This window comes from Rhinatrema bivittatum, chromosome 2 (genome assembly GCF_901001135.1).
Source record: "Rhinatrema bivittatum chromosome 2, aRhiBiv1.1, whole genome shotgun sequence".
Lineage (NCBI taxonomy): Eukaryota > Metazoa > Chordata > Amphibia > Gymnophiona > Rhinatrematidae > Rhinatrema > Rhinatrema bivittatum.
The window spans coordinates 575071965-575095660 of NC_042616.1; the positions used below are offsets into that span (position 1 = coordinate 575071965).

At 45.0% G+C, this 23696-nt stretch overlaps 1 protein-coding gene across 1 annotated transcript in view; it reads left to right on the plus strand.

Annotated features, from left to right (window-relative positions):
• PIEZO2 (piezo type mechanosensitive ion channel component 2) overlaps window positions 1-23696 on the plus strand; it is a 1301103-nt gene that overhangs the window by 768516 nt on the left and 508891 nt on the right. The window contains exon 19 of the mRNA XM_029587157.1: window positions 20141-20301. Within this exon, the coding sequence (XP_029443017.1) occupies window positions 20141-20301 (161 nt within the window). The remainder of the gene's footprint in view (window positions 1-20140; window positions 20302-23696) is intronic.

The following is a 23696-nucleotide window of genomic DNA, read 5'->3' on the forward strand; positions in this document are numbered from 1 at the left end:
AGGTACCTACTCATCTGAATGACAAGGGTCTGGACACTTTTTCCTTTTGCTCACTTTGTACCAGGAGTAGGCATGAGGAAGAGTCTTGCCTCTATGACAAAGAAGAAAATGAAGAAACCTTTGTAGAAAATGGTAAAGTTAAAGAGGTGCAAGCCCCGCAGGCATGCTCTTAATGTACAACAGAAGATCATGCTAATGAAGACTGCCTATGGCTTAATGACATAGAATGGGAGTGCAAGCTAGTGAAGCAACGAAAGGGAGAGTACAGTCAACTGAAAGAAGGTAAAGGTGAACCCTCTGTAGGAACTATTGAAATCAAAGAAGAACAAGTGTCACAAGCATGCTCCCATTGTGAAGTGAAAGAACATGTTATCAAAGGACTATCCTCAGTGTGAGAATGAAGAGTGGAAGTGTGAATGGGCACATACTTTTATGAAAATGCAAAGCTGTAACTTGGTACATATGGAGGACTTTTGAACTTTGTGATCCCAATTGAATTGGATGACTGTCCTATTTGAGCCTTGATAGATTCAGGGTGTGGCAAGACTTTCATTAGGAAGGAGTTAGTTCAGAGATTGTATGTCAACTTTGATAAGAAGATGACACTTACTTGTATACATGGAGATCAGCAACATTATCCCTGGACAAGCAGGATGCTAGTCCTCACATATGGGTGACATCAGTAATGGAGCCCTATACGGAAAAACGTCTGTCAAGGTTTCTAGAAACTTTTGACTGGCACAGTGTGCCCACTGAGCATGCTCAGCATGCCATGATATTCTCAGCCACAGGGGTCTTCCTTCAGCCTTCTTTTTTCCGTGAAGCCATTAGCCTCGCAGTTATTAGGAGTCATGTGTGGTGAATTTTCACCATATAAAAAGTTTGTTAAAACTTGGAAAAAAACTTCAACACCGCAGGGGTCTCCCATTTTTTACCATCGCGGTAAGTTTTTCTGTGTTTTCGTCGGTTCCGTACCATCTATCTTAGCCTCAAAAGTCATCAACGGCTGTCCGACTTTACAATGGCTTCAGGTTTTAAAAAATGCCCAATTTGCTGCTGTAATATGTCCATTATGGACCCACATTTAGAGTGTGTAATTTGCCTGGGCAAGAGACACAATGTTTTGACGTGCCTGAAGTGCGCCGAGATGATGCCGAAAGGCAGAAGACCGGATAGAGAAAATGGAGCACCTGTTCCATTTACAGCTAATGCCATCAACATCGACATCCACGCAATCTTCTCCGGCTGGAGCGATCCGTAAGGTCGTCCTCAAGAAACGAAGACCGGATGAAGCGGGGGATCGACCATCGCCAACCCCATCTAAGTCCTCTATAAAATTGACGTCGGTCATCGAAAAGAGCACCAAGCACAAGCAGAAGAATCGGCATCAACATCGGAGGCCTCACGATCCCGAAACTGAAGCGATATCCGGTGATCCATCGATGGATCCCAGGTCAGCACCAAAGAAACCTCGGATAGACGATGCAATATCGAATCCTTCCACCCCGAGGCAATCCCCACCGACATCGGTGCCGGGAACTGTACCCCCACAGGGCCCTGTGGAGGTACCGGTATCGCCTTTGCTGCCTCCCCCCATAACTGCTCTAGTCTCACCATCTATGCGGGCGGAACTGGACAGCTATATCCGCCCAGGCAGTTAGGGATGCGCTCCTCGATATGCCTCCGATGCCAGCACTGACTCCGCCATTGAGGCCAGTGCCATCGCCAGTACCGTCTCCATCGCCGATTCCATCGATACCAATACCGATTCCGTTACCGGTTCCATCGCTGGTTCCATCAATGCCATTACCAATGCCTTACCGCCTCCATTGCCGGTTCCATCGATGCCATTACCAATGCCATTACCGACCCCATTGCCAGTTCCATCGATGCCGATGCCTGATTTATCTTTTTTTGCGCCAATTTTAGCAAAACTAGATACACTTATCGGTGCCATTCCGGTGAAACCTCAGTGAGTACCAATACCACCACCGAGGGGAGAAGATATTATGGAAGAATCACCGATTCCAGATCCAATCCCGGGTCCATCGGGGGTTCCACGCCCATTCCCACCAATATCACCATTGTTCCCATCAAAACCCAGGGAACAACCATCAATGCCAAAGGTGCCTATGCCTTCTACACCTCTTCGACTGCATACACCTGATACATGGCAGGATATGGACACTGAAACCTCCTCAGAGGAAGTCCTCTCGGAACCATCTCCTCCAGAGGAAAGAAGAAAATCCCCTTCAGAGGACCTATCCATCTCCAATTTTAACAAGGATATGGCTTACACCATTCCCTTTCAGTTACAATCTGAGGAGGACACCAGGCAAAAGATCCTGGAAGTGTTGCAGTTCATGACCCACCTAAGGAGGTTTTAGCAATACCAATTCACAAAATCCTCGTAGAATTGTTACACAGATTATGGGAACATCCCTGCTCCATACCTTCAGTGAACAAGAGGACTGATGCAACATACCTGGTCCAACATATCCCAGGCTTCCAGAAGACTCAACTACCTCACCGGTCAGTAGTAGTTGAGTCAGCACAAAAGAAATCGAAAAGAGTAAAGACTCATTCTTCAACTCCACCAGGTAAAGGCAATAGGTTCCTAGGGATGTGCAGAGGGACGCCATACGTTGCATTCGTGATTCGGATTCGTCGGGGAGCAGATACGTTGCATTTGGCCGTATGGCGCCCCAATGCGTTAATACGGCGATTTCTATTCGTGTCCCAGCTAAAATTAAAATTAACTACAACCCCCCACCCTCCTGACCCCCCAAGACTTACCAAAACTCCCTGGTGGTCCAGCGGGGAGTCCGGGAAATCCCCTGCACTCTCAAACCCTCGGTACTGGTTTCATCATGGTGCCGATAACCTTTGTCACAGGGGCTACCGGTGCTATTGGTCAGCCACTGTCACATGGTCATTGGCGCCATCTTGTGCTCCTACCATATGACAGGTACCGACGGTCTGCCCCTGTGACATAGTGAGGACAAAGGCGATCTGCTGCCAGTATTCAAAATGGCGCCGATCGCCTTTGCCCTCATTATGTCACAGGGGCCGACCGTCGGTACCTGTGATATAGTGAGGGCAAAGGCGATCGGCGCCATTTTGAGTACTGGCATCAGACGGCCAGCATGCAGGAGGTCGCTCCCGGACCCCTGCTGGACTTTTGGCAAGTCTTATGGGGTCAGGAGGCCCCCCCAAGCTGGCCAAAAGTCCCTGGGGGCCCAACAGGGGTCCCGGAGTAACCTCCTGCACTCCGGCCGTCCGATGCCAGTACTCAAAATGGCGCCGATAGCCTTTGCCCATACTATGTCACAGGGGCTACCGGTGCCATTGGTCAGCCCCTGTCACATGGTAGGAGCACAAGATGGTGCCGATGGCCATGTGATAGGGGCTGACCAATGGCACCGGTAGCCTCTGTGACAAAGGCTATCGGCGCCATGATGAAACTGGCACCGAGGGTGTGAGTGCAGGAGATGGCTCCCGGACTCCCCGCTGGACCACCAGGGAGTTTTGGTAAGTCTTGGGGGGGGTTCAGGAGGGTGGGGGGTTTGTTTACATTTTTATTTAGGTGGCCATATAATTCGGGGAAAATTCGTGTATTCGTGGGGAATCGCGATACGTTTCGCTTCCCCATGAATACTACGAATAGTGTAATATACGTTGCGGATCACCAATACGGCGATTCGAATGCACACCTCTATAGGTTCCAGGACAACATAGGTAGGAAGATGTTTCAGGGCTCTATATTAGTTTCCAGGATTGCGTCCTACCAATTGTATTTGACGTAATACCAGCATAACATTGGGAAACAGATGCAAGAACTCTCTGAAACTCTCCCCTTCCTCTTCTATAATTCATAAAGGCCTGGAGGCGGGCAAACACGAAGTTCGTGTAGCGTACGATTGTTTTGAGACTGCTTCCAGAATGTCTGCCACAGGTATAAGTGCTCGAAGATGGGCCTGGCTCAAGGCCTCAGACCTGAGACCGGAAATACAGGAGAAACTGGCTGATCTCCCTTGTGTAGGGGACAACCTATTTGGAGATAAGGTTAAGGAAGCGGTTTCCCTCCTAAAAGAGCACTCAGAAACTCTAAGACAACTATCGTCGGTACCTCAGAAGTCTCAAACACCATCAAGAAGACTCCCAAGAAAAGAGTCCAAGCACCCATACTACAGACCGAGGCATTATTATCCACCTCCTGCCCATGGACGCTCATCCAGTCCAACTTAAAGAGCACAGTGTAGGCAACCAAGAGCGCCTAGAACTCAACCCCCTCCTCAAACAGGAGCAACATCGGGATTTTGAAGTATCACCAGAGAACAGCAGCCTCTCTACCAATCCAACCCCAAGTTTGCTGGTAGGAGGTCAGATTACATTCTTCCAACACAATTGATCACATATAACACAGACCAATGGGTACTTTCCATCACATCCCAGGGATACCATTTGGACTTTCTCACTGTACCAAACGACAATCCACCCACCTCATCGTGGACAGTACACAACCAATCCACACTCTTACAAACAGAATTATCCACCCTTCTGAGAGCCAGGGCTGTGGAACCAGTTCCCCGACCTCAGCAGGGCAGAGGATTCTACTCCCATTATTTCCTCATTCCAAAGAAAACAGGAGGCCTACGTCCCATCCTAGATCTCAGAAATCTCAACAAATTTCTAAGAAAAGAAAAATTCAGGATGGTATCATTGGGCACCATGCTACCTCTACTTCAAAAAGGAGATTGGCTCTGTTCTCTGGATCTTCAAGACGCTTACGCTCACATTCCAATTTTCCTTCCTCATCACAATTATCTGCAATTCCTAGTAGGAAGTCAACATTTCCAATACAAGGTGCTACTATTCGGTCTTGCCTCAGCACCTCGAGTATTCACAAAGTGCCTAGCAGTGGCAGTTGCCCACTTACACAAGGAGGGCGTGCACATGTTTCCTTACCTAGACGATTGGCTCATCAGAAGCCAAACAAGACAAGGAGCTCTCAACTCTCTCAAGCTCACAATAACTCTACTTCATTCCTTGGGCTTCCTCATCAACTACCAGAAATCCCACTTCATACCATCTCACCTGTTACAATTCATCAGAGCAGAATTAAACACCATAGCAGCAAAAGCTTTCCTTCCAAAAGACCGTGCACAGATACTAGCCTCGTTAGCAGGCTCTCTACGTACACGCACACAAATAACAGCTCATCAATGTCTCACTCTATTGGGTCACATGGCCTCCACAGTTCACATCACTCCTATGGCCAGATTAGCCATGAGGTTCACTCAATGGACACTCAAAAGCCAATGGATACAAGCCATTCAGCCACTGTCTTATCCAGTTCAAATAACTCAGAAATTACAATCCTCGCTCCTATGGTGGACAAACATGGACAACTTGCTCAAAGGCCTACCTTTCCAACAACCGATTACGCAAGTGACATTAACTACAGATACATCCACCTTAGGGTGGGGAGCACATATTGGCCATATGCAGACCCAAGGTACTTGGACAAAACTCGAAGCTACGTTTCAGATAAACTTCCTAGAACTTCGAGCTATACATAACGTATAGCTGCATGCGTTCAAAGACTGCCTATCCCACAAGACTGTTCTGATACAAACAGACAACACAGTAGCCATGTGGTACATCAACAAACAAGGAGGTAAGGGCTCGTATCTCCTATGTCAAGAAGCAGCACAGATTTGGGACTGAGCCCTAGAACACTCAATGCTTTTACGGGCCACTTATCTAGCCGGAATTCACAATGTACTGGCGGATCGCCTTAGTCATCAATTCCAACGTCACGAGTGGTCTCTGGATCCAGCAGTGGCGACTAAGATCTTTCAACATTGGAGCCAACCAACAGTAGACCTCTTTGCAGCACAAGTGAATTACAAAGTGGACAATTATTGCTCCCTGTTCAAGCAGAAACACCGCTTACCCAGAGATGCCTTTGCTCGCCACTGGAATTCAGGCCTTCTGTATGCGTATCCTCCGATACTGCTAATAACCAAAACTCTAGTGAAGCTACAACAGGACAAGGGATCTATGATACTCATAGACCTGTATTGGCTTCGACAAGTATGGTTTCCAATACTCCTCGATCTCTCGATCAGAGGCCCAATTCGCCTGGGCACAGCACCCAATCTTATAACTCAGGATCAGGGCAGGTTGCGACATCCCAACCTTCAATCCCTATCCCTCACAGCATGGATGTTGAAAGCTTGATTCTACAACCACTCAATCTTTCAACTAATGTCTCTCGAGTGCTTGTAGCTACACGGAAATCCTCCACACGAAAGAACTATCGTGCTAAATGGAAAAGGTTTACCACATGGTGCATACAAAAAAATGTGGACCCTTTCTCCTGCACCACATCATCTTTATTAGACTATCTGTGGCATCTCTCAAACTCTGGTCTCCAGACCTCATCTGTAAGAGTACATTTAAGTGCAATCTCAGCTTATCACAATACCGTCGGAGATGCACTAATATCAGTGCAACCCCTTGTTAGCAAATTTATGAGGGGTTTAATTCAACTAAAACCCCCATACCGCCCACCAGTCAGAATGGGACCTTAATGTGGTCTTAACGAGACTCATGCGTTCTCCTTTTGAACCCATGGATTCCTGTGATATTAAATTTCTCACTTGGAAGACTATTTTCTTAATAGCCATCACATCTGCTAGAAGGGTTAGTGATTTACAAGCACTTGTCACATACTCACCCTACACAAAATTCTTACTTGATCGAGTGGTACTCCGTACACACCCAAAATTTCTTCCCAAGGTAGTTATTTATTTATTTTTTTATTTATTTAGAAAGTCATCTATACCGATATTAGTGAGGACTACATATCGGTTTACAGCGAACTTATAGGATGGAAATTACAATGAACAGGAAAAGGTGAAAGGGATACAATTAACTAAAAGCAAGGGAGGAAAAGCAAGAGCAAAATCGCACGGGCAACATGAGCAGTTATAAAATTGTCATTAAAAAAACGGCTATGTACACATTAATACCGCAATGGACAGTATTTGAGAGGAAGCGATTATAGAATTCCACTTGAATCAATTCCACTTGAATCAATCCATCATCTTGCCTACTTTCTTCCCTAAACCACACTCTCATCAGGGAGAGAGGGCTCTATACACCTTGGACTGTAAACGTGCACTTGCATACTACTTAGATCGCACTACGGCCCAAAGGAAATCCAACCAGCTCTTTGTTTCTTTTGATCCAAACAAACCTGGAAAAGCAGTGGGCAAGCAAACTCTATCTAATTGGCTTGCTGATTGTATACAATTTTGTTATGAAAAAGCAGACCTTCCTCTCCAGGGGTGAGTAAAGGCTCACTCAGTAAGAGAAATGTCAACCTCAGTAGCATACTATCGTTCAGTGCCAATAGCTGACATATGTAAAGCCGCAACATGGAGCTCTCTTCACACCTTTGCGGCTCACTACTGTCTCGATAAGGAAGGACGACAAGATTCAGCCTATGGACAATCTGTCTTAAAGAACTTGTTTCCAGCATGATTCAACTTCTTCCGCATCCAACCTTTCGTGATTTCAGGCTGCCTCATTTTTCCCAACAGTACACCAGTTGTTGTGCCTGTTGCACAAGTTGTACACTGTTGGTCCAATACAAAGATGACTCAGCCTGTAGCTTGCGAATGACCCATATGTGAGGACTAGCATCCTGCTTGTCTTAGGATAAAGCAAAACTGCTTACCTTGTAATAGGTGTTATCCCAGGACAGCAGGATGTAGTCCTCACGAAACCCACCCGCCACCCCACGGAGTTGGGTCCGGTACGTTTTATTATTTTAATTTTGGCTAACGCTCATTGCTACAACCGAGACTGAAGGGAGACCCCTGTGGCTGAGAATATCATGGCATGCTGAGCATGCTCAGTGGGCACACTGTGCCAGTCAAAAGTTTCTAGAAACTTTGACAGAAGTTTTTCCGTATAGGGCTCCATTACTGATGTCACCCATATGTGAGGTCTACATCCTGCTGTCCTGGGATAACACCTATTACAAGGTAAGCAATTATGCTATACCCCACTACCAGATAGTATTGACAACTATAGCAGGACAAGCTAGAGTGGAGGTGGGAATGCTTCCCGAGCTCCCTTACGTAGTGTTATTGGGGTGTGATTATCCCCACTTTGATTCTTTGAACCTGGCTTATTGCTGGGTTAACCAATATTAAAGGAAACAAAGTAGGAGATCCTAATGCGATAAAGGAGGAATAGCAGACAATGTGTGAACCCTCTAACTCCCCAGGTTAGGTGGGAAAAGGTTAGGTAGCCCCAGCATAGGATAGGGAAGGAAAATAGGATCATCTATTTTCTCAGGAGTATACCACTAGTAAGGCAAGCGCTCAACCTGAGAGGTTTCCACTGAGGGGGAGGGTATATGAAGGGGTATACAGGAAAAAAAACAGAAAACACTTCAAAAGACTGGCTCCAGAGATTTGGCCCATTCCACCTTAAACCCAATACAGCAGGGAATCCTAGTCTTGGGCAGAAGTCCCTAGGAAAGATATGTAACTAGCCAGGCTTAGGAAGGAACAAGAGGCCAATGGGAGAGAAAGAAGTCTAGAGAAAGAGAATACTGCTGAACTGTAAGTTGCATTACTGCCTTTGTTTTGTGAATTGTAAAGAATAGCAGAGATGGTTTTGTTTCTTGTCATTAATAAAGAAGTCTATGAGAGATTTGCCAGAGTGCAACCTGAGTCTGTTCTCTGGCTACTCCAAGACTGCTCACGTTGTCTCAATCATATCTTGTCACACAAATAACTGATCTGCATAAGATAACTTATTGAACAAATGCCCACATGAATTTAGGTTTCTTTTTATACATGCAAATTCTTTGTGTGGATTTCACTTATAATAAAATAGAGTATAGGTCGTCTAATTAAATTTAAATTCATTTGAGTTCAGACTGAGTTACATCAGTAATTGCAATAAACCTATTTCTATGAGCTCAAGATCACTCAAGATTGTGCAAGATTTCACATTCTGAAAGCAACAACACTTGTTTTTTTTAAGATTTTTAGATGTCATAAATGCACTTCTAAGTTAATGAGCTGTATTTGAGATTAAGAAGGAATATTTCTCATTGCTACAGAATTGGCTACAGAAGCACACAATATTTTTCATGTATGACTAGATTACCATGTAGAGAGAGAAAACGCTGTTAAGTAATTAGCAGAAGGTTGGACTCAATGAACTTCTGATCTTTTTTAATATAGCCAAATATGCAACTCTATCAGAAAAACTTTTTAACAAAAGAAAATCAAGTATGGCCATGATGTGATATAGAGGATTAAACCTTAGGAGGCTGATATTCAGCACCATTTAGTTCCATAAGTTCAATCCGGTTAAGTGGCACCCTTTCAATATTTTGCAGCCTTGACTTATCGAGATAACACTTTATCTGGCTAAAAAGTTATCTGTATAAGTGAGGGATTGGATTGGAACTTTCTGGGATGGAGCTAATTGTTTGGCTAATTTCATCAAGCCGCAATGTTTTCTTGCAGGAAGTGACTCACTATTGCAGGGGAGGGGCTGTTGCTGCGATAGTTGGGCTCCTCCCCCTAAAACACATTGCAACTCAATGGTGCATTCTTTTGTGTTGCAAGCAAACACAGTGACACAAAAGAACGCGGCGAGCGGCTCTTTAATACGATGTCGGTCCTAACCTCATGGGACCGCCATTGACTTAATGGGCTGCTGGCTGCCCAAAAATAAACTGAGGCAAAATAAAAAGTTTAAAGTATGCGTGAGGCAGCAGTGGTTGCCACTCCTCCCCAAAGTCATACATCAAGCCACATTAGGGCTCTAACGTGCATTATATTTCATATATCACATGATATATGACATATTTGATTGTCCCCGGCCAGATACCCTCCCCTATTACAAACACCTCATTTGAATGCAATTTGCATGCATGAATAATGCAAATGCATGCAAAAAAGTTGATTTTCTAGGCAATTCGATGCAAATATTTTATCACGGCCAACTGAGAAGGGGATACAAAACAGAACAGGTGCAAGGGTGCACCTGTCCCCAATGCGGGAATGACGATAAGGTAAGGGGGTGGGGGCTGGTTCATTGGGGGATGAGGATGTGGGGGAATGGATGACTGCTCCATAGGGGGACTGAGGGAGTCTGGGGAGGGGGACTTTGACTGTCGGGGGCTGCGGGAAGAGCGGAGCTGTTCCATTGGGGGTGCCAGGGGGCTGGCAAGATGTGACTGCTGCTTTGGGAAAGGCGGGGGTCTTTGACTATGCAGGTTGTGGGTTTGGACATTGGAAAGGGCCACCGCTACTATGGTGTGCAACCTTTAAACTTTTTTTATTTAGGGGGAGTTAGGGCTGCCTCAATCAATGGCTGTGGGTTGAAATCGGGGTCAGCAATGAAGCTCGCTCAACCTCTCCATTTGGCCACTTCCCCCCCCCCCCCCCCGCCACTTTAAATGTGCAGCAAGAGCCTCAGGACCCGCGCTAGGGTCCCAGGCCTCCTGCTGCATATATAGTGCTTTCCAGGGAGGAGGAGTTTTTGTTATCACAGCTGACCTTCTCAGTCGGCCACGATAAAAAAATTTGCATTGACTTGTCTAGTAAATGAACTTTTTTGCATGCATTTGCATTATCCATGCATGCAAATTGCACGCAAAAAAGGTCTTTGTAATAGGGAAGGGTATCTGGGCGGAGATATGCCAAATATCTCATATATTGTGTAATATATGTGATAAAACACACATCAGAGCCCTAACATGGCTTGATGAATGCACCCGTTAGCCAGATAAGTGCCGATATTTGTTAGCGTTCAGGTCCATGCTCAGCTGTGGAACCTCCATGGGAACAGTCCAGGAATCCAGGGGCAGACTAGACTAGGAAATCTTCCACCTATACTGGCCACCTTCTCTGCAGGGAACATTCAAAGGAATTTGAGGAAAATTAAGTATCCTCAAATTTGAAGATCTAAGAGAATTTTCAATATTCTCAAAGATCAGGTGATTTATTTTCTGGAATGAAAAATAAGAGCATTTCCTGATGTAGCCATAGCCACTCAAAAAAAATGAAAGCAATTTCTCTTATTGAGGCTTTGAGTTCTTCAAATTGGTGCCCTTTTTTGGTTAAATGTTCCCTGTAAATACATGATAAAATATCAGTCAGCAAGATATATTGTTTATGACCCTTCTTATCTCACTGCTTTTCTCAGTAATTAAATGGTTATGGACACTCCTATTGCTCCTTCATTTGCTACTTCTGCCAGTCCTTAAAGTCCCTAAGATGAAATAGGCATCTTGTAACTTTGTGGTGCCCTTATTTCCTAATTTGTATATTTCCTAGAAATAATGTATATTGCCCCCTCTTATACTGTGGACTTATTTGATTTCCTTTTTTGGGTTATAATTAATTATGGATTTTTTTTACTTTCAATGCTTGATTATGTACAAGACTTTTCTTGAAATTATTGTTAAAATTGATTTAAAAAAATGTTCTCTATGAACTCCAGAAGGAGGTTTTCATTGGCATAATGCAAGTACTAAGAAGGGCATTAGCATAAAGTTGAGAGATTGAGATCATTCCCAACATACCCTGGCTTATGAATGAGGTTAATTTCCATCAAGATATGTGCAAAATGAACCCATTTGGAGACACTGCCCCCGAGAAAAGAATTGCATTTAATGTTTAATTTTAATTAATAGCATTGGCCAACAGCTATTGCACACAACAGATGGTTAATTATGAATTATTCCATTATCCACACCTGGTTATGTGTGGAAAGAGAGTTAGAGTTATATTTCCAAGGTTAAAACAATGCTTCACTTTAACTTGTAGGAATACTTTTGGCGAATAGGTAGATAGATGTGATTCCTTTAACCATGGGAATAGAAAATTTAAGTTAATTATTTTGGAAAAGAACCACTGGCACTATTCTGTTTTAAAGCAGTTCGCAAAAAAGTAAATCACAGTATCTCATTCTGAGTATCACTTTCATTATTCATGATTAGCATTAATGCCAGTTTTACAATTTTAGATTAGTTGCAGGTGACGTTTACAAAAAGGTAAGGCACCTTTAAGGTGTTTATAATGCTATTATGTACTTCGGCTTCTTTTGTGCTGAAATGCATAAAGTAATGTAAATCTTATTGCTGCGCTCGGAGGTGAACCCTTGTCCTGTGGCAGTACAGGGACTGTCCACAAGGGAAGGAGCGAGACAGAGGCAGAGTTAAGCTTCACCACTGGAAACCCGAGGTACCCCCTGGAGGAGTCTGTAGGGACCCGGGCTGCTTGGGCTTAGGTGGGCCTTGCAGGGTCTCCAAGGAGAGTGGAAGTCTGGCGTGCCCACAGACACTAAGGGAGCGCTATCGAGTTTGAGGCTAGGAGCAGGTTGTAACAAGGAGAACCAGAATAGTGATGGTGATAAAAGGCTAGGGACAGAGCCAGAATCAAGGGCAAGGTCAGAGTCCAGAAGTCAGTCCTAGGAGTGGTCAATAGCCAGAGGTCAAACAAAGTCACAGAGCAGACTAGAGATGTGAATCGTGTGATCGATCGTCTTAACAATCGATTTCGGCTGGGGGGGAGGGAATCGGATCGTCGCGGTTTTGGTTTTTTAAATATCGTGTAAATCATAAATCGGGGGAGGGCAGGAAAACCGGCACACTAAAACATCCCTAAAACCCACCCGACCCTTTAAAATAAATCCCCCACCCTCCCGAACCCCCCCAAAATGCCTTAAATTACCTGGGGTCCAGAGGGGGGGTCCCAGTGTGATCTTTTACTCTCGGGCCTCCGGTGCATTGTAGAAATGGCGCCGGCGCTACCTTTGCCCTGTCATATGACAAAAGTCCAGCGGGGGTCCGGGAGCGATCTCCTACGCTCCTGACGTCGTTTTGCAAAACGATTCGAGTGCAAAATGATTCGAGTGCAGGAGGTCGCTCCCGGACCCCCGCTGGACTTTTGGCAAGTCTTGTGGGGGTCAGGAGGCCCCCCCAAGTTGGCCAAAAGTCCCTGGGGGTCCAGCGGGGGTCCGGGAGTGATCTCCTGCGCTCCTGACGTCAGGGGACAAAAAACAAAATGGCGCCAGCGCTACCTTTGCCCTGTCATATGACAGGGCAAAGGTAGCGCTGACGCCATTTCTACAACACACCAGAGGCCCGAGAGTAAAAGATCACACCGGTACCCCCCCCACTGGACCCCAGGTAATTTAAGGCATTTGGTGGGGGTTTGGGAGGGTGGGGGATTTATTTTAAAGGGTCGGGGTGGGTTTTAGGGTTGTTTTAGTGTGCCGGTTTTCCCGCCCTCCCCCTTCCCCTCCCCCTTCCCCTCCCCCTTCCCCCGATTTACGATTTTTGACGATAAATCGGGGGAATTCCTATTAAATATCGCCTCTAACGATTTTTGACGATTTAAAATATATCGGACGATATTTTAAATCGTCAAAAAACGATTCACATCCCTAGAGCAGACTGAGGTCTTTGGCAGGCAGCAAGCAGGTCAGGAATAAGGTGGGGGTCTATACCAGTAAGTCAGTCTGAGGTAAGCCCAGGCAGACAAACACTGGAACAAGCAGGAACCTGGAATGAGACTAGGAACAAGCAAACAGGAACAGGGGCAATTTCAGGAACAAACCAACCTGAATGTTCTTTTGGACTCAATTCTTGGAAGTGCCAAGAGTGGGACTGGAACCCAGGACCTTTTGGATCAAGGGCTCTTCACCTTAGGCATTGCGCCACATGCCAAGGACAGGATATAAGGCCAGGAACTTCCTTTTATCGTGCTATCAATCAAGGTGCGCTGCAGAACTAGGTCCCACCCTGGAATATACATCAGGGTGGCTAGTCCGTGTGCGCGCGTAGGGGTGTGGCTTGAGCTGCTGCGGACGTTGAGGCTCGGCGTGAGGCCTGGCGTGCATCCGAAGGCCCAGTGACCGCCACCTTGGGACGCCAGGGCCTAGCTGGACTAGCGAGGTCCGCGAGGGAGACGGAACCAGGACCCGCTGTGGAACCCCGAAGGTGAGCGGTGCCATGAGCGGGACACCGCGGGCGGGGCGCGTAACACTTATAACATGGGCAGCCAAAACTAACTGACCTTCCTCTCACATACATCTCACAAAACCATACATCAATACAGATACATAACTTGGATATCGAGGGGGCACAGCTTTGTTAATATTTGCAAAAATGACAATATACAAATCAGCCAAATAGTTCAAAAGAATTGCCAACAGCCTGTATTTTTTCAGGTATTACCTGGTACCACTATCACTCAGGCCTCTACCACACCAGAAGATATCAGTGCCAATTCAAGTAAAGGCACCTTTATTGGGTGAACCACATCCAGCATCACCCCAATCTCCCTCTCTGTGTATGACTGAACCCGAATACACCAGAGCCTCCCCTTAAGGTGTGAACACACCAAATCACAGCCCTGGCTCCCACTGCAGTTGATCACTTGAGCCCATGCCCACCAACAGTAACAACATCTTACTGCATCTCAGAAACAAGATGGCAAAGTCAAAGGGGAAAAGGAAGAAAATGACAGGCATTATGCATCTAGGTTTCAAACTACCCAAAGGTAGGCTACAAAATTTGCCCACAAATTCACTTCAGAAGCTTGACTTTGGAATGGGAACCATTTGGAGAACAAAGATATTTGGAATCACCTTGATGATATCCAAATCTACCACATCTAGTTGGGAACATTAAGCTATAAGCATCATAATACCAACTCTCAAAGTAATTCTAACACTAACATGTTTAACATCATCCTCCACAGAGCTTGCAGTATTTCTCTGGGGATAGGCTGTAGGTGGTTTCCATCTCTCCAGTTCCACTTTAGTTCACATGCCTGTGCACTTCAAACAGGACAGGGATACTTCTTTTGAGTCACTAACCTGTTTATTTTCACACAAACACACAACATGACAGCATCTCACCAGCAAGAGGTAAGTTTTTCACTTCAAGACATTCAAATCCTGAATAGTCAATGAACAGTGAGATGGTAAAATTAATTCCTGTACTATATAGCATCAAATTCAGGCGTTTTGAGCTCATTAACTGAGATTCATCAACGCTGGGCTGATGCAAATTATGGTACTCACTGCAGAAATGACTTGATACAGGTTTCCTTTCAGGCAGAAAAAAAAACCAGTTGGATAAGGTGGCATAAGAAAACTAAAATTTTTATTTATTTATTTTCCACTTTTTGTGACAGTTTAAAGCAGATTGCATTCAGGTACTATAGGTATTTCCCTATCCCCAAATGGCTTACAATCTAAGGGGGTCATGTATTAGGCATATTATTTTTCCCCAGAGGGTACCGCAACTTTTGAAACCATATGCTTTTTTCCCAGTAGTAAAATTCCATGGAGAAAAATACTACAAATAAATGAGAAAAATACCACATGATGACAATTTCCTTCGCCCAGAGCTGCCATCTTCTTAAAGGGCCATTTGGCCCCAAAAGAACCCCCTCCCCAAACGTGTAACCCCCAGGGCTCTTATGAGACCCCTGCCCACTCCCTCTACCCCGCTTTAAAATGCATAGAGAAGCCCTGCCTCCCTTACTCCAACCCCTCCTTTCACAAATTCCCTTTGTTCTATGCCTTCCTCTGATATCCTAGAGACCTCAGAAATCAAAACTTAAGCTGATCCTGAGGCCATTCATCCAAGCATCAAGCCAGGATAACCCGCCACAAGAGCCTTTATGAAAAGCAGACCTTGCGTTACCGCTGACCTACTGCTCAATCATCCTGCCGCTCTTCAGCCTTCTGCAGTAGTGTGGCAGTGCACCAGGCCTGAAACCACATCCTTCCCTATACTGAACTTTGCAAACAGAGGCTGCATCACCAGTAAGGGTGTGTGGGGGTAAAATATTTGATTTGTTTCTTTTTTCCAGGGTATTTCCCCTAAGAATTTCATTTAATTTAATGTTTAATTAATTTTTTTCTTTAAAAAAAAAAAGGAAACGGGGCCTCCCAAGACCTCCTGTCCCCACCACAAATTCCTACCACCCAGAAAAATGCCAGGGCCAAGATCCCCTCTGCCCCCACTTATCTGGTCCAATGGGGATCTGTTGGTGAGGTCTAGCCCCAGGCCAAAATCTCAGCCTTGCATAGGCCTAGACCATGGTAGGTCTCTGTGACTTCAGCCTAGGCTCTACACAATGTCAAGACCTGGAGAATAGGACCCGACGCCTGTTCCTCAATCTAGACCAAAGCCCAGGCTCAGACCTAATGCTGGGGCCTGTTCTGGAGGCCGATTCTTGACGCCATGGCCTTGGCCTAGACCAGAACCTAGGCCCAGGTGTAATTCCAGGGCCCAGCCCAGAGACCAGGTCCCAATGCCAGGGTCTTGACCTAGACGAGAGTCCGGGCTCCTGCCTAACACAGGGGCCCAGCCCGCAGACCGGGTTCTGACGCCTGTTTCTCAACACAGGCCCAGCCTGACATTGGGGCCCAGGCCAGAGGCTGGATCCTGACACCTAGGCCTCAGCCCAGAGGCCAGGACCCAACACCAAGGCCAAGGCCTAGAGTCAGGCTCAGCCTCAGAGGACGGAGCCCAGGCCTTAAAGAAATCTTCCATCTTCTTTCTTCTTCAAATGATGCCGTCCGCTGGGAACACACCCTTTTTAGTGCTCTCTACAGGGTCTTGTGCTAGAGTTAATATACTCCGGCACAGCCTCAGCAGACAACATCATATGAAGAACAAAGAAGACAGAAGACTTCTGCAAGGCCTAAGCTCTGATTTATGGGCCTGGGCCTGACTCTGAGCCAAGGCCTTGGCATTGGGTTCTGGCCACAGGGCTAAGCTCTGACATCGGGCCTGGGCCCAGCATTGGGGCCGGGTCCCAGCATCAGACCTAGGACTGGGTAAAGACCCAGGCTTCGGGATGCCAGGGAGTCTGATCCTTGATAGTTCAGGTAAGTGAGAGTCAGGAAATTTCTCGACCCCAGCAAAATATTTTGGTGTCCAGCCTTTACTTGGGTCTTGACTGTAGCCCCAGCAATGGGCCTAGGCCTAGGCTAAGACAGCGGCATCATGCTTGGGCATAGGCCACAGCCCCTGCCTTGGCCCTCAACCTATTCCCTAGGTGAGGCCATGGCTTTGGGCCTAGTCATATGCTCGACAGCAGATTTGTTTTAACCAAATGTAACAAATAGGATTTCTTTAATTCGGGGGGCCCTCAATTCATTTCAGGGCCCCAAAAAGAAACAAATTGGCGCTTATTTACTGAATTTTTCAAATTTGATTAAGACAAATGTACATCTCTAATCACCAGCTATCATTTTTCCATCGGTTTTTTAAATTCTGTTTCATTTTTACTGCACCACAGCTACAGCAGGAAAAGCAGCTGCCACAGAAATCTTCAGGGAAAACCTGAAGGGTGATTTGAGCTAAAAGGTACAATGCCATGAAGAAGTGAAAAAAGACCAATCACTATACTTGCTCACCACTGCAGGGATTGTAGCAGGGGGGAATGTTGCACTTCTCCTCCTTATATCTTGAACAGACCCAGGGATCCCCTGTATCCTGAGATGGCTAACCACTCAATAACTTTGTGACTTTTGACTGCACCAACCTATTGTCCTGCCCCTATCATAACCCTATCTAGTAATTTCAAACCACAGTTCTTCCATTGTACCAGCTCCATGTGAAATCCTATTGTAACTCTCAGCTATTCAATAAACTTAAAAACTCATCTGTACAATTTGACAGCATTGACACCAAGCAAATCCATGTGTAGTGCACTGTATATTTACCCAAGTTCGATTATCTCTCTGTACCATTTGCTCTACTTTTGTTGTGGTTCCAGGATCACAATGCATATACCTTACACCAGGGTTAGGCAACTCCGGTCCTCAAGTGCTGCAAACAGGTCTGGTTTTCAGGATACCCAGACTGAGTATGCATAAGGTATATCTGCACACAACAGAGGCAGTACATGCAAATATTAGGGATGTGCAGGAAAAAATAATTTGTTTTCAGTATGTTTTCGGGAGATTTTTTTCCCATGAATTTTGGTAAGTGGAATGTTTGATTTCTTTTATTCGTGTGGAAATAAACTACTGAAAAAAAAACCCCAAAAAAACAAAAACAGGGCCTCCCAAGGCCTCCTACCCACCTTTCCTACCCACCAGAAATACTGCCAGAGCCAGGATTTCCCCTGGCCCCCACTTACCCGGTCCAGTGGGGATCTGCCGACTATGCTTAGACCCAGGCTGAAGGCTTGGTCTTTCATAAGCCAAGATTGCAGTAGGTTGCTGCGACCTTGGTCTCAGCCTATACAAAACTAATGCCAGAGCACAGGCCCAGGCCTGACACCACGGCCTGACCTGAAGGCTGGGTCCCAATGCCTTGGCCTCGGCCTTGCGTAGGTCAAGGAAACAGTAGGTCACTGTGACCTTGGCCTTGGCCTATGCAAAACTGATGCCTCTTCCTAGATTGGAGCCCGGGTCCAGGAAAGGCCAGGTCCTGATGCCGGGGCTTTGACCCGGACCCAAGCCCAATGCCAGGGCCTGACCCAGAGGCTGAGTCCCAATGCCTGGGCCTCAGCTTAGGCAAGAGCCAGGAACCAGGCTCAATGCTGCGCCCTGTCCCACAAAATGTTACCATCTGCTGAGGTGAATGTACCAGAGTTCATTAACTTTGGCCAACCCCAGCGGATGGCATCAGTTGGAAGAAGAATCACAGACAGTTCCAACTCGCCCTGAGGAAGCGTTAAGCGAAACGTTAACGTGGCGGGGACTTGCAGCACAGACTTGTTTCAGGCAGAAAAAGAAAACGGCCACAAGTCTTAAGATAAGTGCAATTGCTTTTAGGACAAAGATTTAATGGAATAGTCTTGTCCTCCATTTGATAAAACTTACTAATGAAGGGCTTCGAACCAACAAATTAGTTTTGGATAAAATCTTCATAAACAGTGTGATGGCCAGCGGCTAAAAATTTATTGCCGCCGAAGCAAACAATATGATGGCCAGCAGCTAAGAAGTTCATTGCCGCCGAAGTAGTTGAAATCATATAAAAAGTTTATTTGCCACTGAAGCAATTTATTGCGGAAGCAATTCACGGCACACTGTATGAGGAATTGAATAAGATTTAATTATCTATCAAATTACTCTTTTTAAGAGTGAAAACATTTTTAATAAAAATTCAGAAAAGAGAGACAAATAGAGACTTATGATTGAACTCACTGGTTTTGAAAAAAAAAACTTGGTTAACTAACCTGTTTTACCAGTTCTGAGGTCTCTGTCTCTTAAAAACAAAAAAATTAAAAAATTGAATTTTATAGACAATTGTTCAGTAAAGGTTGGCTTTTTAACAGCTTTTTTATCCAACGTGATTTGTGGCATTGTTCACAGCTTAGCTATTTTTGGAAGAAGAAAAGAAGACCACCTCAGACCTACTGTAAGGCCTGGGCTCCAGGCCTGTGCCTGAGCCTAGGCTGAGGCCCAGGCATTGGGTCCCGACCTCTGGACCGGGCCGTGATGTCGGGCCTGGGTCCGTGCCTGGGTTCAGGCTCCGACTGAGGACTAGGCCCAGGTCCCGTTATCGTGGCCTTACCTGGCCGCTTCCACAGGTACCCGACAGATCAGATAAGTTTGTTCGGGTGATAGAACTCAGCAGAGGGCCAGGTGTAGGCCCAGGCCTAGGCTGAGGTACCGGTGTCACGCTCAGGCATAGCCTAGGCCCTATGCATTAATTTAAAATGAATGCAATGAATTGGCCTTATTCATCGTGTTTTGCTTATTCATTTTAAACGAATACACATTCCTAGGAAATATTCCTGGCATATTATGGGTATTTTGAAACCCAAACCTGTTTGTGGCAGCTGAGGACCAGAGTTGCCTACCCCTGCTTTACACCTACAGTGATTAGTTTTGTAATAAAAACCTGACAATTCAAGATGAACTCCACATTGAAGGCATAAAGACTAAATAATAAGAGTAATGTAGGTCCTGGAATGGTGACAAAATTCAGAAGAATCACCAAGATTTCAAAGACTGATGCACTGCTGGTATTTCCAAACCTTTACGATGCATTATTTCCTAAATGACAACAGTTTGCTAATAAGTAAGTCTGATTTTTTTTTCTTTTTTGCAGATCTGAAGAATAAATGGCATCTAGTGATTGATCGCCTCACTGTACTTTTCTTAAAATTTCTGGAATATTTTCATAATCTTCAGGTTTTTGTGTGGTGGATTTTGGAATTACACATTATAAAAATAATTTCTTCCTATATCATTTGGGTCACTGTGAAAGAGGTAAGTAAACATAATGGGGCAAATCTTTAAACTTATGCGAGGGCACAGATTTGTTCGCGCAACCTGGCGCAAACAAATCTACGCCCGATTTTATAACATGCACGCGCTACCACACACGTTATAAAATCCAGGGTTGGCGCCGCAGGGAGATGCACCATTGTGCAACCTGTGTGCGCCGAGCTGAGCAGCCTGCCTCCATTCCCTCCGAGGCTGCTCCAATTTCGGAGCGGCCTCGGAGGGAACTTTTTTTTTGGTCCCCCCCACCTTTCCCTCCCTTCCCCTATCTAACCCACCCCCCAGTCCTAACTAACCCCCCCACACACACACACACACACACACACACCTTATTTCGTGGAGTTACGCCTGCCACTTGCACTGTGCAGGAGCACTCGGCCCTGCCCCCGGACTGCCATCACGCCTCTGGCCCCGCCCATGGACTACCACCACGCCCCTGGACATGCCCCCGGACCACTGTCACGCCTCCGGACATGCCCCCAGCCAGCCACTTATTCGAAGCCCCAGGACATACGCGCATCCCGGGGCTTGTGTGAGCTGCCAAGCCTATGCAAGATAGGCTCGGCATGCGCAGGGGGAGCTCGGGGCAGGCTTTCAGGGGTTATGCGCCTATCTTATGCGCGTACCCCCTTGAAAATCTGCCCCAGTGCTAAATGGGACTTGGGTTATTTCCAGAGTAATGTATATGGCTATGCAGTGATGTACACACATATATTGCCTGTCTGAAAACTGCCTTCCCTCAATGCGGCCAAAACTGTGCAAGGTGTTTCACAACGGATGCCCTTTTGGCCACATTGCGGAGGGGGGTCAGGTCGTTGTAGAGGAAAATCACTTGTGTGGATTGTATGTTCTCTGCTACGTGCATTGCTTTCCATGAAAATGTACCTGTAAAACACATGTGCAAATCTTGGCAGGCACTTTTGTGCCTGTGCCTGTACCAGGTCTCAAAGTGAAAATAAACATGTGCTTAGGAAATTGATGCAAAATCCATGAATGAAAAGCACCCACAGACATTGACCCAATACGGACGGTTTGAACATTGACCCCATACTGTATACATAGTTGGTCTATGGTAGATGAACCATTCCTGTTTTTAATGTTAATTCTGATTTCTGTTTAGAGGTAGTCCCTTTAAATCTGTTAGTTATTTCATGAATTCGTTTTTTTTATGTCAGTGTTAAACTATATTTTCCCAGTACAGAATGGTTGTGCAAAGATTCAAAATAAACAAAGTAAATATCAGAGAACCATATTTATATCTAAGTTGTTCAGAGTTACTTGAAGCTATTTTGGGGGAATAAAAGAGTAAAACTTGAAGAAATCATTATTAGCAATTTAATTACTTAAAGTGTAAATAATATCTTGAAGAAAAATATTTGTGATGATTTTGCTATAGTTTTCCATTAATTTAACATCGCCAATTACTTTGCACCAGCATACAAATATTCTACAAAACACATAAAAAGTTCTCTATTATTTTATTCCAAAAGAAAAACTGGATATTACCCTCTTGTTTACAAAGTTGTCAGCTGCAAAAAAAAGTAACAGAAATAGAGTTTGAAAAATTCAGTCTCCTCAGTTTCAGTTTGATCACAATATAATCAGTTGCACATAAACATCCTGACAGTTGTTTTTTCTGAAGTGTGAGGTTTTTATTATAAATACCTGAATAGAAAAGAACAGAATACTTATTCCAATGAACTGCAGCCTCATTCTATTCAATGCTGTGTATATTAGAGAGAATTTCTGCAGCATACATCTTTAAGAGCCTTAATGAAAAATATATTTTTCATAAGCACAAAATGGAAAATAGTCTTTGATGATAGAAAACTCAGATTAGAAATCGTAACTCCTCTTCAGGCAGTCAGAGCAGTTCATGCCTTGATTTTCCCAGCAATCGTACGTCCCCAGTTTATTTCAGTTTGTGCATTTCATCTCATCAAAAAACTCCTTTTGCTGGTTTTTTTTGGCACAGTGTTTGTAATCCATCATTATAGGGCAATTACATGGAGCTCCTGACTATCAACATTTGCTGAGGCTTCCTGAACATTTTGGAAGCAGTTATCAGATGGCCCATGTAGTTCTAAATTGTGTGCGGACAAAGGCCATGGCATATTTTGCACCCACTTTTTATGCAGACGGCCAAGAAGGTGCATATATTTGATAATGGAATTTATATGCAGTTTGTTTTCTTCCCCAGCCTAAACATGCCCACAAGAATGCCTCTTTTCCCACAGGTAAAAGCATGTGTGCTGTAGAAGCCCTTGCATATTTTTATCTGCCCTGAGGAGGGCAATTTTTAGACAAGTCATGCTACCTAGGTAAATCATTATTTACCCACTGAAATGTTTTATTCAAGTATTAATTGATTTTGTGACATCTCCATGTGATGTACAGCATATATTTTTAGATATAAATAACAGAGTGATGAAATACAATCAGGTAGACAGGCAGGTTAGAAGAGGGCATCATAAATTGTTTCAGCATGTTCTATGGAGTCTCTGGCACGAACAGGATAGCAGTTCCGATTGTTTGCCCAAGACGTGGGTTTAGTAGATGCATATTTAGTAAAAAATAATGGCATATACCATATTTTACAAGTTGGAAGGCAGTCCTGGATAGGGATCACTAAGACTGTCTGTAGAATGAAAATGGTTCACTGGTTTTCAAGATAAATCAGGAAAAACAGCCCTAACTAGTGATGTCTTGTATCGATTCCTGATGCCCAGGTAGTCCTTGATGGCTTTTATTTCTTTGGAGTAGTGTTCTACAGTTTGGGTCCCAGGCAGGAGAAAGCTGTATTGTTGGCTTTGGCCTGTTTGGCATTGCCTGCAGATGGGATGCCCAGACAGATCTCTTTGGCTTTGAGAATTGCCCTCTCCATGAGGAGGCAGGAAGATAGAAAATCCTCTTTAACTTACCTTTGCTAAATGTATTTTAAACTTAAAAGAACATTTTTGTAAATTAATACAACATAGTAATATAGTAAATGCAGACAGATAAAGACCAAAATGGCCCATACTATCTGCCCAGTGTTATGTATATGGGTGGTTGGGTTGATCCTTGGATGCCGTGGCAGCTGACCACGCCCACAGGAGGCAGCCCTGTGAGAGGCCATGTGGTCAGGCTAAACTCTGGACACACAAACATAGATATATCTTTATTTAAACCAGTATGAGAAGCCACCAGAGGTGGCAGTAGTGAGTAGCTGATGTGAAGCCCAGCTGATGTGAAGCCCAGCTGATGTGAAGCCCACCATCACCCAGGGCACTTCCATAGATGCCAGGGTCATTTCCATTGATGCCATCCTTTATTTTATTGATGTCATTGATGCCCAGGACATTTCCATCAATGCCATTGTCCATGGCATCAATGTCCAG